Raw genomic sequence first — 14,555 nt, 5'->3', positions numbered from 1 at the left:
AGAATCTCCCAAAACTTCATGAAAAATGGATATTACAACAAAACTAGACATGTGTTTCAAAATTTCTTACACCAAAATAAAGTCACACTTTCAACTCCACTTTCTGCACAAGCTTTCTGAAGTACCCTTGTGCGTGTACCTCCCAGCCAACGGCCATCCATCATCTCTGTGGATCGCCACATAGCCTTCCGTCTGTCTATCATCTTCTCTGTGCATCTCTGCGTTCCATGCACGTATCTCTGATCCAGCCATCTCTCTGTGTGTAATCAGTCCATCTCTGCCTCTCTCTGACGCTCCCAACACTCTGACATACTTTGCACTTCTCGTTCCCATGCACATTTTTCTCGCCTTACGACATAGGATGTGCCAAAGAACCATCTAGGACTCACTCTACATTTTTCTCCTTTAAATAAGCAATGCCCTATGGGCCCCTCCTTCTGCAAAGCTCCTTCTGCCCAGCATCCGGGTGTTGAGATTCCTCCAGGCGTGTGCAAGTGTCCCACACCTCCTCCATTTCTGTGACTTACACAGACATCCACCAAGGGGAAGCATGGCTTTTGGCGGATGTGCCCTATGGTGGACATGGACGTGGACGTGGACGGACACGTCTCCCCTCCAGATATCCCTGAATTTTCCCTGAGCAAATTCCTCTGTGCCTAGTGTTGCTGGGTGATAGGTCGCACATGATTTCGGCTTTATTGGCTATTACCCAATTGGTCTCCGAAGTCTTTGGTTAATCACCAGGCCAACTCTATCGGTCTGAGCACGCCTGAGGCTCCATGACCCAGCCAAGGCGTGGTGATGTAGGATGTTTTCATGCTGGCCGCTCTGGTGGGCTGTTGAGATGTCCAGTTCTTGGTCGCTTGGTGCAGTTGAGCAGGTTTTGATTTTTTTAAAAAGATTTATTTTATTTATTTGAAAGAGTTACAGAGAGAGGCAGAGACACAGAGAGAGAGAGACAGAGACAGAGAGAGAGGTCATCCATCCATTGGTTCACTCCCCAGATGGCTGCAACAGCCAGAGCTGAGCTGATCCGAAGCCAGGAGCCAGGAGCTTCTTGGTCTCCCATGTGGCTGCAGGGGCCCAAGGACTTGGGCCATCTTCCACTGCTTTCCCAGGCCACAGCAGAGAGCTGGATCAGAAGTGGAGCAGCCAGGACTCAAACCAGTGCCCATATGGGATGCTGGCACTGCAGGCAGTGGCTTTACCAACTATGCACAGTGCCGCCTCAGGTTTTGATTTATTGAAAGGCTGTTAGTGGTGTTTTCGTCTGAATCAGCAGCTGCTGGGGTGGGGGACAGAACCCTATCTTTGTTACCATCTCTGAATTTCCCAGCCAAAGGTTGGGGAATAGTTCACCAAAGACCATTAAGTAGGGGCCGGTGTTTTGGTACAGCAGATTCAGCCACTGCCTGAAATGCGGCATCCCATGTGGGCACCGGTTCAAGTCCTGGCTGCACCACTTCTGATCCAGCTCTCTGCTGTGGCCTGGGAAAGCAGCAGAAGATGGCCCCAGTGCTTGGGCCCCTGCACCCATGTGGGAGACTCGGATGGAGCTCCTGGCTCCTGGCTTCAGCCTGACCCAGCCCTGGATATTGGGACCATGTAGAGAGTGAAGCAGTGGATGGAAGAGAGAGAGAAAGTGTGTATGTGTGTGTGTGTGTGTGTGTGTGTGACCTTCTGTCTGTAACTCTGCCTTTCAAATAAATAAATAAATATTTTTTTTAAAAAATCATTAAGTAGTTGATGAATTATCAAGGAAGTAAGACAAGGAGTACAGACTTCCTGGGCAAGGAGGGGAGACAGAGACAACAAAAGCAAAGCAGGGAAGTCTTGAAAATGGAGGGAAAAGGCTGGCGCCGCGGCTCACTAGGCTAATCCTCCGCCTTGCGGCGCCGGCACACCGGGTTCTAGTCCCGGTCGGGGCGCCGGATTCTGTCCCGGTTGCCCCTCTTCCAGGCCAGCTCTCTGCTGTGGCCCGGGAGTGCAGTGGAGGATGGCCCAAGTGCTTGGGCCCTGCACCCCATGGGAGACCAGGAGAAGCACCTGGCTCCTGGCTTCGGATCAGAGCGGTGCGCCGGCCGCAGAGGCCATTGCAGGGTGAACCAACGGAAAAAGGAAGACCTTTCTCTCTGTCTCTGTCTCTCACTGTCCACTCTGCCTGTCAGAAAGAAAGAAAGAAAGAAAGAAAGAAAGAAAGAAAGAAAGAAAGAAAGAAAGAAAGAAAATGGAGGGAAAAGCATTCCAGGCAGAGAAGACAACACATGCAAGAGTCCTGGGGTAGGATCAGAATTAGACCGAGAGACTTGTGTGGCCGGGGTCAGTGCTGGGAGCCGAGGTCAGGGACGCCAGCAGAGGACACATTTCACTGGGTTTTTAGTTCTGTTCTAAACATCAGAGGGGAGGGGGGGAGGGACAGGATCTAGTTTGTTTTTGTTGAAGCTTCTCCTCATGCTGGTGAAGATGTGAGGACGGGAAGAGGAAGCAGAGACATAAGAGAAAAGGAATTTCAAGCAGCCAAGTGGAACGGCCCTGAGGCAGGGGCTTGTCTGTCAAGGAACACCACAGACGTCACAGTGAACCTGGGACAGAGTAGAAGCTGAGATCCGAGGGCGGCTGGAGGGACCCACGTTGTGGGCAAAGGGGAGGACCCTGGCTTGGCTCTGTTGAACAGCAGGGAGATGGAGATGGATCTGTGTGGGCAAAAGAGGTCCCCAAGCAGGGGGCGTTGGAAATGAGGCTCAGGGGCCAGAGTAGAAGCAGACAAACCAGTCAGGCGACAACACCAGGATCCCAGGGGTGAAGTCGGTGCCTGGGAGCAGAACAGGAGCAGGAAAGGTGGCCAGACCTGTTCCAAGTCCTGCCTGCACTTTCAGGGTGGAGGCCACTGGCTTTGCGGCAGACTCAGGGGGGAGGGGTGGAAGAAGCACAGTTGAGAGGAGGGTGACTCCAAGATCTGGGGTGTGAGTGCCCAGAAGGACGGAGCTGGCTTCGGCAAAGCTGGGCTCAGGGTGAGGGCCGTCGGGTCTCCTGTCTCCAATCCCTCATTATGTTAGAAGGGAGCTAGATCAAAAGTGGAGCCGCCGGGACTCGAACCAGCAAATGACAGCGTAACTGGCAGCACCGCCCCGCCCGTGCCTAACCTGATGGTTCTCACGCGACTTCTCCTATGTCTTCATTTCTGCAATATCTTACTGCTTCACTTTGCTCTTGACTTACTTTTGTATGTCCTATCTCTTTTTAATGTATTATTTTATACATGGCTGCTTGCTTTTTTAAAGATTTACTTATTTATTTGAAAGGCAGAATTGGCCGGCGCCGTGGCTCACTAGGCTAATCCTCCACCTAGCGGCGCCGGCACACCGGGTTCTAGTCCCGGTCGGGGCGCCGGATTCTGTCCCGGTTGCCCCTCTTCCAGGCCAGCTCTCTGCTGTGGCCCAGGAGTGCAGTGGAGGATGGCCCAAGTACTTGGGCCCTGCACCCCATGGGAGACCAGGAGAAGTACCTGGCTCCTGCCATCGGATCAGCGCGGTGCGCCGGCCGCAGCGCGCCAGCCATGGCGGCCATTGGAGGGTGAACCAAAGGCAAAAAGGAAGCCCTTTCTCTCTGTCTCTCTCTCTCTCTCACTGTCCACTCTGCCTGTCAAAAAAAAAAAAAAAAGAAAGGCAGAATTACAGAGAGAGAGGTCTTCTATCTGCTGGCTTGCTCCCCAGATGGCCACAATGTCCAGGGTGGGGCTGTTTCTAACCCAGGAGCCAGGAGCTTCTTCCAGGTCTCCCACGCATGTGCAGGGGCCCAGGCACTTAGGCCATCTTCCACTGCTTTCCCAGGTGCATTAGCAGAGAGCTGGATCAGAAGTGGAGCAGGCAGGACTCGAACCACTGCCCATATGGGATGCAAGATTCGCGGGCGGCAGCTTTACCCACTGAGCCACAGCGCTGGCCCCTGTTGCTTGCTTTAATAACTGAAATATTTGTTCCTTGTAAGACCAAATAAAACATGGATAGTCCTAATAGAATTGCATGTATTAAAGCCAAATCTCAAAAAAAATCACTTTATTTTCATACTACTTGACTTCTTCCTCAGAATTTTTGCTGAGAAGAATTTGCAAGGCTCAGTATGAGCTCCAAACCCCTGCTGCAGGTTGAGCCGCCTGGGCTTGGCACCCAGGTCCCAAGTTGCATAATTTCAACTCCCAGCTCTTCAGACCCCTCTGCTTTGTTTTCTGTGTGTTTATTGCATGCACGGTGGCACACGTGGTGCTTCCCCCAAGAAACTTTAGCATGAGTCATGTGAGCTAACATCTTTCTGGAATTAGCCAAAACTAACTGAAGAGCCTTTGAGTGAGACCAAACTAAAACATCCAGAAAGTTCTGTGGCTATTGCCTGAAACTCTGACTATACATCGCATCCAGACGAAGTCCAAGCTTTCCACATGAATGTTTTTCATTGATGTGTCATTTCTTATTTTATTTTTCTAAAGAGAGAGGGTGAGAGAGATAGAGAGAGAGGAGAGAGAGGCGGGGGAGGGAGAGAGAAAGAGAGAGAGCAAGAGGGAGGGGGGAGAGAGAGAGAAAGAGAGATAGAGAGAATCTGCTATCTGTTGGTTCACTTCCTAAATGCCTGCAACAGTTGGACAGGAACCCGGGTCTCCCACGTGGGAGTCAGGGACCCAACCATTGGAGCCATCCTGATGCCTCTGGGGCGTGCATCAGCAGGGAGCTGGGGTCAAGGAAAGAACCCAGACCCTCTGATATAGGATGCAGGAGTCTTAACCGCTAGGCTGTCTGCTCCTTCTCATAGCTTTCTGTTATTCAAGTGCTGTATAGTGTGAAACTGTGCAATGGTTCTTGTTTAATTTTTCTTACTGACCATTGCAAATTTTTTTGGGGGGTGGGCAATGTGGGGCAGCAGATTAAGCCACTGCTTGGGACACCCACGTCCCAGATCAGAGTGCTGGTTTGAGACCCAGCTACTCCGCTTCCAATCCAGCACCCTGGGAAGCAGTGGGCGATGGCCCAAGTGCTGGGTTTGATACCTGTCTCTCACCTCTGATTCCACCTTCCTACTAATGCAGACCCTGAGAGACAGCAGTGGTGACTCAAGTAGTTGGATCTCTGTCACCCACATGGGAGATACGCATTGAGTTCCTAGCTCCAGGCTCTGGCCTGCCCCAGCTGTACCTGTTGCAGGCATTTGTGGAGTGAACCAGCAAATGGAAGCTTGCCCTCTCTCTGTCAATTAAAAATGTGTAAATACTGAAAACAAGTAGTAACGTAAATGGAAAGGGGGTATAAGAGCAGCCATCTGGCTTAGTAGTTAAGCCATTGACTGGGATGCCCGTGTCCAATAGGAGAGTGCCCAGGTTTGAGTCCTGGCTCCACCCCTAGGTCCAGCTCCCTGTTAATGGGCACCTGGGAGGCAGTGGTGATGACTCGAGTGATCAGGTCCCCTCCGCCCACATGGGAGGCCTTGACTGTGTTCCTGGGTCCTGGCTTCAGTGTGGCTCTGCTCAGCTGTGGCAGGTGTTTTGGGAAGTGAATATGAAGATGGGAGCTCATCTGTCCGTATTTATCCACATATTATAGATATATATATATGGCCGGCGCCGCGGCTCACTAGGCTAATCCTCCGCCTAGCGGCGCCGGCACACCGGGTTCTAGTCCCGGTTGGGGCGCCGGATTCTGTCCCGGTTGCCCCTCTTCCAGGCCAGCCCTCTGCTGTGGCCAGGGAGTGCAGTGGAGGATGGCCCAGGTGCTTGGGCCCTGCACCCCATGGGAGACCAGGAAAAGCATCTGGCTCCTGGCTCCTGCCATCAGATCAGCGCGGTGCGCCGGCCGCAGCGCGCCGGCCGCGGCGGCCATTGGAGGGTGAACCAACGGCAAAGGAAGACCTTTCTCTCTGTCTCTCTCTCACTGTCCACTCTGCCTGTCAAAAAAAATAAATAAATAAATAAATATATATATATGATCTATCTGTATCTATCAATATCTCTCCACCTACCTATCATCTATATCTATATATCTATCACCTATATATCTATCACCTATCTATATATCATATATGTCATCTATATATCAATGTTTATCATCTAGCTATCTATCTCTCAAAAAAAATAAAGCAAAAACGAGGGGTGGGCTCAGGGGTACAACAGGTGCCTCGACCAGCACCTTGGACAGCTCCCCGCCTCCATTCCGATTGCTCCAGGTTGGCCATGGAAGAAACAAATCTCACAGGGATCTCCGAGTTCCTGCTCCTAGGCCTCTCAGAGGACCCTGAACACCAGCAGCTGCTGTTTTTCCTCTTCTTGACCATGTACCTGGTCACAGGGCTGGGCAACCTGCTCATCATGCTGGCCATCGCCACCGACGCCCGGCTCCACACGCCCATGTACTTCTTCCTGGCCAACTTGGCCTTTGTGGACATCTGCTTCACCTCCACCACCATCCCCAAGATGCTGGCCAATCACGTGTCAGGGCACAAAGGGATCCCTTACGCGGGCTGCCTGACTCAGATGTTCTTCTTCATCTGGTTTGCAGGCATCGACAGCTTCCTGCTGACGGCCATGGCCTACGACCGCTACGCAGCCATCTGTCACCCTCTGCACTACACCACGTCCGTGACGCCGCATCTCTGCAGCCTCCTGGTGGTGGCCTCCTGGGTGGCCGCCTTTGGCAATGCCCTGACCCACACAGTGTTACTGACCCGCCTCTCTTTCTGCACCCACAACCAAGTCCCGCACTTCTTCTGTGATCTCAGTCCTCTGCTGAAGCTGGCCTGTTCGGACGTCTTCCTCAACAATGTGCTGGTGTACACTGTGGGCGCCCTGCCCATCATCACGCCATTCCTGGGCATCTTGGTCTCCTATACCCGCATCTTTGCTGCGGTACTGAAGATCCCGTCCGCCGGAGGGAAGTGGAAGGCCTTCTCCACCTGCGGTTCTCATCTCTCTGTGGTGTCCCTGTTCTACGGGACGCTCATTGGGGTTTATTTCAGCCCCACGTCCTCTCACACGGCCCAGAGAGACACAGCTGCTGCAGTGATGTACACGGTGGTCACCCCCATGCTGAACCCCTTCATCTACAGCCTTCGAAACAGCGACATGAAGGGCGCCCTGGGGGCTCTCGTTAGCAGGAAGCCGGCTTTCATGCAGTGACCACAGGGTTCGGGGATCCGAGTGTCCAAACACAATATCCACCTGTCCTGAATGTCCTTGTAACACCCTCTCCTTAAATATTTTTTCCGGGGCTGGCACTGTGGCGTAGTGGGTAAAGCCGCCACCTGCAGTACCAGCATCCCATATGGGCACTGGTTCAAGTCCTGGCTGCTCCATTTCCCATCCAGTTCTTTGCTATGGCCTTGGAAAGCAGTAAGATGGCCCAAGTCCTTGGGCATCTGCACCCGCATGGAAGACCCAGAAGAAGCTCCTGGCTCCTGACTTCGGATTGGTGCAGCTCTGGCTGTTGTGGCCAACTGGGGAGTGAACCAGCGGATGGAAGATTCTCTCTCTCTCTCTCTCTCTCTCTCTCTCTGCCTCCTTCTCTGTGTGTAACTCTGACATTCAAATAAATAAATAAATCGTTTAAAAATATTTTTTCGTATTGTTTCAGTTCTTGTGTTTGTCACCAGATTCTTCCAACAACTGTTAGTGGCACATCTGTAGTGTTCTGGGCGCTCCTTTAAGGATGAGGACATAAAGGGGAGGCAAAGTTCTCGACTTTACAGGGCTTACCCTCCAGCTTGAAGCACAAAGAAGGGTTCAAAAAAGTCCTCTGGGAGCCAGACCAGGACTCCTGTTCTGCTTTGAGTTTAGGTTCAAGTTCAGCTGCTGTAACAGAAAGCGTCAAATACGCACAGGCTCATGGGCTGGCCCCATGGTGCAGAGGGTTAAGCTGCCATTTGCAGTCTGCCAGTCTCATCTCCGGGCACTGTTTTTGCATTCTGGTGGCTCTGCTTCTAAATCAGCTCCCTGCCAATGCACCCGGGAAAGCAGCGGAAGGACTTGGGCCCCTGAACCCACGTAGGAGACCCAGATGGAACTCCAGGCTCCTGGCTTTGGTGTGACCCAGCCCCGGCCACTGTGGGCATTGGAAGAATGAGAGAGTGAATGGAAGATTCTCTCTCTCTCTCTCTCTCTCTCTCTCCCTGCAACGCCTTTCCAATAAATAAATCTTTTGTACAAAAGACTGTAGCAGAGTAGAAGCTCAAACAAATAGAAATTAATTTCTACCTTGTGTAATAGTACAAGTCCAAGGTTGCGGGGTGGATCTGCCCCTCTGATTCAGACACTGGAGATCCAGGTTTCCTATGTGCTGCTTCCTACCCATTTCTCAGTACGTTATTCTGGTCTATAAGACTGAAGGCGTGGAGGCAGGCATTTGGTGTAGCAGTTAAGGGGGAGCCAGCTCTGTGGCGTAGTGGGTACAGCCACTACCTGCAACGCCAGCATCCCCTATGGGCACCGGTTCAAGTCCCAGCTGCTCCAGTTCTTATCTAGCTCCCTGCTATGGCCTGGGAAAGGAGTGGAAGATGGCCCAAGTGCTTTGGCCCCTGCCCCCGCATGGGAGACCTGGAAGAAGCTCCTGGCTCCTGGCTTTGGATCAGCTCAGCTCTGGCCACTGCGGACACTCGAGGAGTGAACCAGCAGATGGAAGACCTGTGTGTGTGTGTGTGTGTGTGTGTGTGTCTCCCTCTGTCTGTAACTCTAGCTCTCAAATAAAAACTAAGATCTTAAAAAAAGAAATAAGATGTCTCTTGAGACCTCATATCCCATATCAGAGTGCCTCAATTTGGGTCTTAGCCTGGGAAGTAACAGGTGACGGCTCAAGTAGTGGGGTCCATGCCACCTCTATGGGAGACCTGGATGGAGCTCTGAGCTCCTGGTTCCACTCCTCCTCCCTCTCCTTCTCCCCCTCCCCCTCTCCCTCTCCCTCTCCCTCCCCCTCTCCCCCTCTCCCCCTCTCCCCCTCTCCCCCTCCCCCTCTCCCTCTCCCCCTCTCCCTCTCTTTCTATCTTTACTATACCATGAAGATAATAAACGAGAATTTTAAAGATATATTGAAGCTGTGAACTCTGATTTTTTAAGATTTATTCATTTAATTAATTGAAAGAGTTACACAAAGAGAGGAGAGGCAGAGAGAGAGAGAGAGAGAGAGAGAGAGAGAGAGGTCTTCCATCAGCTAGTTCACTTCCCAGTTGGCTGCAACAGCCGGAGCTGCACCGATATGAATACAAGAGCCAGGAGCTCCATCCAGGTCTCCCACGCAGGTGCAGGGGCCCAAAGACTTGGGCCATCTTCCACTGCTGTCCCAGGCCATAGCAGAGAGTTGGATGGGAAGTGGAACAGCCGGGACTCGAACTGACGCCCATAGGGGATGCCGGCACTGCAGGCAGCAATTTTATCCACTACAGTGCCGGCCGCGAACTCTGATTTCAAAGCAATACTCAAAGAACACAGCAGATCTAAGCTGGCTCTCAGGGAGCACCGCCTCCTTCTCATGCTCACTTGCAAAGGAAGCCCCTGAAGATGTGACCCCAGGTGGACAGCTGTGGCCCTGGCTGCAGCTCTGCCAGTACAGGAGGAGGAGATGGACTTCTGTGGCGCTCTCTAGCCGCCAAATACAGGGGAAACAGCTTCTTCCCACTGCAGGAGACACTTATGACTCCTCCCTGTCCCACTGAGACATCCAGCCCGCAGCCTAAAACCTCCAGCAGGTGCAGGCTTGCTTGCTCTCTTCCTTCCTTTCTTTCTTTAAAAGTCACAGTGACAGGCCAGCGCCGCAGCTCAATAGGCTAATCCTCCACCTAGTGGCGCCGGCACACCGGGTTCTAGTCCCAGTCGGGGCGCCGGATTCTGTCCCGGTTGCCCCTCTTCCAGGCCAGCTCTCTGCTGTGGCCAGGGAGTGCAGTGAAGGATGGCCCAAGTGCTTGGGCCCTGCACCCCATGGGAGACCAGGAGAAGCACCTGGCTCCTGCCATCGGATCAGTGCGGTGCGCCGGCCGCAGCGCACCAGCCACGGCGGCCAGTGAACCAATGGCAAAGGAAGACCTTTCTCTCTGTCTCTCTCTCTCACTGTCCACTCTGCCTGTCAAAAAAAAAAGTCACAGTGACAGAGAGAGAGAGAGAGAGAGAGAGAGAGAGAATCTTCCATCTGCTGATTCACTCCCCAAATGGCCACAACAGCCAGGGCTGGGTCCAGACGGAAGCCAGGAGCCAGGACCTTCTTCCAGGTCTCCCACGTGGGTGCAGGGGCTCAAGGACTTGAGCCATCTTCCACTGCTTTCCCAGGCCACAGCAGAGAGCTGGATAGGAAGTGGAGCAGCCGGGATTCGAACCAGAGTCCATGTGGGATGCTGGCATTGCAGGTGGCAGGCAGCTTTACCCGCTTTGTCACCGTGCCGGCCCCTGCTACTTCAGTATAATAACATGAACATGAACAAATACAGCCTGGGATCTTACCCTACTCGCCAGCTGCCGGCTCAACCCGTCGCAGCTTCACAGATTCGGGTGGAAGACCCAGGACTCCAGGGTCAGAGCCACAGGACTTTTATTATCAGAGGCTTGGCAGGCAGCGTGCACTGCGGGGCTGTGTGGGTTCCTCCCAGCTCCCAACGGTGGGCGGTGACCAAATCTGTCCCTCTGTTAGGTCAGAGGGAGACAGTTATCTTGATTCTATGGACAGCAAACAAATCTGCCCAGGAAAAAAACTCTATCTCCCCAATTCAAACATCCTTGAAAAGATAGTGAACAAAAGGTGTCCACACCCCCTTAACACAGAAAACACAGGGAGCCCAGGGGAGCACCAGATCCCAATCACACCACTGGGGGTGGTGGCTGTGGCCCACGAGGGTAACTCAGGCTGGGGGGCACGTGGCAGGGGCAGCCCAGGGGCTGGGGCCATGGAGCCCGGGTTCCAGTCCCAGCTGTGCCACTTTCTCAGCTGTGTGGCTTCCACCTGCCCATACCTGGGGTTTTCCAGATGGAGAACCTCACCGATGTGAGACCCATGTCACAGGTAGGCGGTGAAGGGTAGGCGAGTTGGTGTCGCCACACCCAGGGCACCCAGGACAGCATGGTCCTACTGAGGCCCCGTCTGTGTGAACTGTAATTCTTACACTGGGCTGGCAGTCCCGCCTGGTTTTCGGCATCTGGGGGCAGCTGTGTAACCGGCTCGGGTCCCTCCAAGTGTGGTTTAGAGACTTGAGGGACATGGGCGCTTTCTCCTCTGCGCTCTACACCGATTCGCTCCCTCCCCAGGGAATCCTCCACACCCAGGGCAGCAAGGCAGGCACCATGGTGGATCCAGGGTCCCCAAGAATCAGATGGACCCGGGTTCAAATCCTGGCTTTGCCACGCCCCAGCTGAGTGACCTCAGGTGAGCAATTTTTGTGGCTGGGGTATGCCCATGTTACAAAACTCCACAGAGAACTCACATGTCTGGGGCACGGGTTTGGCACAATAGTTAAGGAACCACCGCCCATATCAGAGGTCGTGGGTTCGAGTCCTCCCAGTCCAGCTTCCTGCACATGCACACCCTGGGAGGCAGCAGGTGAGGGATCAAGTGCTTGGGCCCCTGTCACCCATGTGGGAGACCCGGGTGGCGATCCCGACTCCTGGCTTCAGCCTGGCCCAACTCTGGCTGCTGTGGGCATTTGGAGAGTGAACACGTAAATGGACAAGTTCTCTCTGTCTGTCTGTCTCTGTCTCTGTCACTCTGCCATTCAAGCAAATTCGAAAAAATAATTACTTTTAAAAAAGAAGGAAAATTCACATGTTTCAATTCCATCTTTTGGTGAGCTCTTGGAAGCCCCCTATGGGTCAAAGGTCAAAGGTGTCAATAATTCTCAATCAGGATGACCAATTTTTTTTTTTTTTTTGACAGGCAGAGTGGACAGTGAGAGAGAGAGAGACAGAGAGAAAGGTCTTCCTTTGCCGTTGGTTCACCCTCCAATGGCCGCCGCGGCCAGAGCGCTGCGGCCGGCGCACCGCGCTGATCCGATGGCAGGAGCCAGGTACTTATCCTGGTCTCCCATGGGGTGCAGGGCCCAAGCACTTGGGCCATCCTCCACTGCACTCCCTGGCCACAGCAGAGAGCTGGCCTGGAAGAGGGGCAACCGGGACAGAATCCGGTGCCCCGACCGGGACTAGAACCCGGTGTGCCGGCGCCGCAAGGCGGAGGATTAGCCTAGTGAGCCGCGGCGCCGGCCTAGGATGACCATTTTTATCACCATCCGTGAGCAAGGCCCCCAGGACATGAGCCGAGCACATCTTTTCCTACCAGTTCTCTGTCCCCTCACTTCGCACCCTTGGTCTCCACGCACGCCTCAAACTCCAGGAGTCACCCCATTTGTGGGGTTGGGGCAAGGGGACCCTTCCATCGCCCACCCGGCCCCACCTCCAGTATGCACTGAGTGGACACCCTCCTCTTCATTTGCATAAGTTCTGCCCCTAACCCCACCCCCTTTGAATGCTCCCCTCATTTGCCACCTCCTCAGGGAAGCCTTCCCTCACTTCCACCCAAGACTAAGCAGCTGCTGACTACACCAGGGCATTTCAAAAACTCCACGCCGGGCCGGCGCTGTGGTGTAGTGAGCTAGGCCTCCACCTGCAGCACCGGCATCCCATAAGGACGCCAGTTTGAGTCCCAGCTGCTCCACTTCCCATCCAGCTCTCTGCTATGGCCTGGGAAAGCAGTGGAAGATGGCCCTGGTCCTTGGATCCCTGCACCCACATAGGGGACCTGGAAGGAGCTCTTGGCTCCTGACTTCAGATCTGTGCAGCTCTAGCCATTGGGACCATTTGGAGAGTGAACCAGTAGATGGAAGAGCGACCTCTCTTTTTAAAAATTTGTTTATTTGAAAGGCAGAGCTACAGAGAGACAGAGAGAGAGGTCTTCCATCTGCTGGTTCACTCCCCAGATGGCTGCAACAGCCAGAGCTGTATCAATCCAAAGCCAGGAGCCAGGAGCTTCTTCCAGGTCTCCCACGTGGGTGCAGGGGCCCAAGGACTTGGGCCTTCTTCTACTGCCTTCCCTGTCATTAGCAGGTAACTAGATTAGAAGTGGAGCAGCCTGAATTTGAACCAGCACCCATATGGGATGCCAGCACTTCAGGCAGTGAATTTACCCGCTATGCCACAGCTCCAGGTCCCATCAAACAAATTAACTCTTAAAAATAAAAAACTTCAGGGGGGGCTGATGTGGCGCAGCAGGTTAAGCAGCTGCCTGCAAAGCCAACATCCTCCGCTTCCAATGCCGCTCCCTGCTGATGCACCTGGGAGGCAGCAGAAGATGGCCCACGTGCTTGGGCCCCTGCACCCACGTGGGAGACCCGGATGGAGCTCCTGACTCCTGGCTTCAGATCGGCGCAGCTCCGGCCATTGCGACCAATTGGGGAATGAACCAGAGGACCTCTCTCTGTGTCTCTACCTCTCTCTGTAACTCTGTCTTTCAAATAAATAAATCTTAAAGAAAAAAAAATTCAACCATTGGCAATTGGTGGCTAAATACCGCAGCTCCCTCTCCGGCATCTGAGACAGTGCCAAAGAGCTTGCTCTCTTCTGCCCCCCAGAGGTGAAAGGTGGGACTGCACTCTTCCCATGGCGGCCGCTGTCTCCTACCGCACCGTTTATTTATTGAAGATTGATTGATTGATTGATTGGAAGAGCAGAGTGACAGAGAAAGAGACAGGGACAAGGGTCTCCCTCCAAGGCCACGGAGACGGTGGACATTCTCCCCTGGGGGGTGGGGGGCGGACCCGTTCCCAGGGTCCCCGGGGGCCACAGGGGTTGGAAGGAGCTGACCACTGTGGCCCAGGCAGCAAAGCAAATGAGAAACGGGGAACTGGAAGGCATCCAGGAGCAATGTCTTGGGTTTTGTTTGTTTTTTTGTCAAGACAAAGGGACCGCAGCGTGAGCCACCTTGTCCCGCTGGGGGCCTGGGACAAGCTGCGTGACTTTGAGGAAGGGCCTCGACTTTCCCTTCTGTGAAATGGGGATAACACAGTCCCCCGTGCCTCTCAGGGCTCAGCAACGCTGACGGGTCCTTGTTACCGAGTACTCTGCACAACGCAATTATTGGGCGATTCCAGCACCAAGGGAACCAGAACCTGCACGCTCAGGACAAGGGGAGGGGCTGAGGCGAGGGAGGGGGACAGAGGGAGTTGGGGAGGGGGCTGAGCGCTGCTTTGGAACAAGGGGAGAAGCCAGTGTCCTGAGAGCAAAAAAGGGTCTAGAACATTCCATTTGCTACCTTTGCAGTCCCAGTGCCAACAGGAGGTGGAGTTCTTACTATGGCCAGAAAGAAGAAAGCCGGTTTACAGACAGCAAAGTAGCCAGGCAGGGGCGGGGGGGGGGGGGGGGGAGCTGGGAACTCCGGATCGCGGCTTGGTCCCCACACTCCCGGCCAGGGCGGGTCGCCACCCCACCCCCACCCCGGTCACCCGTCCCTCTGCAGCCCTGGGCAGAGGGAGATGAAGCCGCTTAGCAGCACCCCATCCCCATCCCACACAGACAAGTCATGATGCTGGCCCCAGGGGGGGCGGGGTCCAGGGCTCTG

General features: G+C 53.9%; 1 protein-coding gene across 1 annotated transcript; it reads left to right on the top strand.

Moving 5' to 3' along the window:
• Positions 1-6,214: 6,214 nt before the first annotated feature.
• Positions 6,215-7,537, top strand: LOC100351705 (olfactory receptor 1f45-like). Its single transcript, XM_008249340.5, has one exon. It carries the CDS (start codon positions 6,215-6,217, stop codon positions 7,154-7,156), a length of 942 nt encoding a protein of 313 aa, XP_008247562.2. The 3' UTR covers positions 7,157-7,537.
• Positions 7,538-14,555: the final 7,018 nt, after the last annotated feature.

Source organism: Oryctolagus cuniculus, chromosome 16 (assembly GCF_051225735.1).
Source record: "Oryctolagus cuniculus isolate XC-2025 breed Fujian yellow rabbit chromosome 16, ASM5122573v1, whole genome shotgun sequence".
NCBI lineage: Eukaryota > Metazoa > Chordata > Mammalia > Lagomorpha > Leporidae > Oryctolagus > Oryctolagus cuniculus.
This window is presented reverse-complemented; position numbering and strand designations above follow the sequence as displayed.

Coding starts and splice junctions, on each gene's coding strand:
- LOC100351705 (XM_008249340.5), top strand. CDS start 6,215: ATGGAAGAAACAAATCTCACAGGGATCTCCGAGTTCCTGCTCCTAGGC.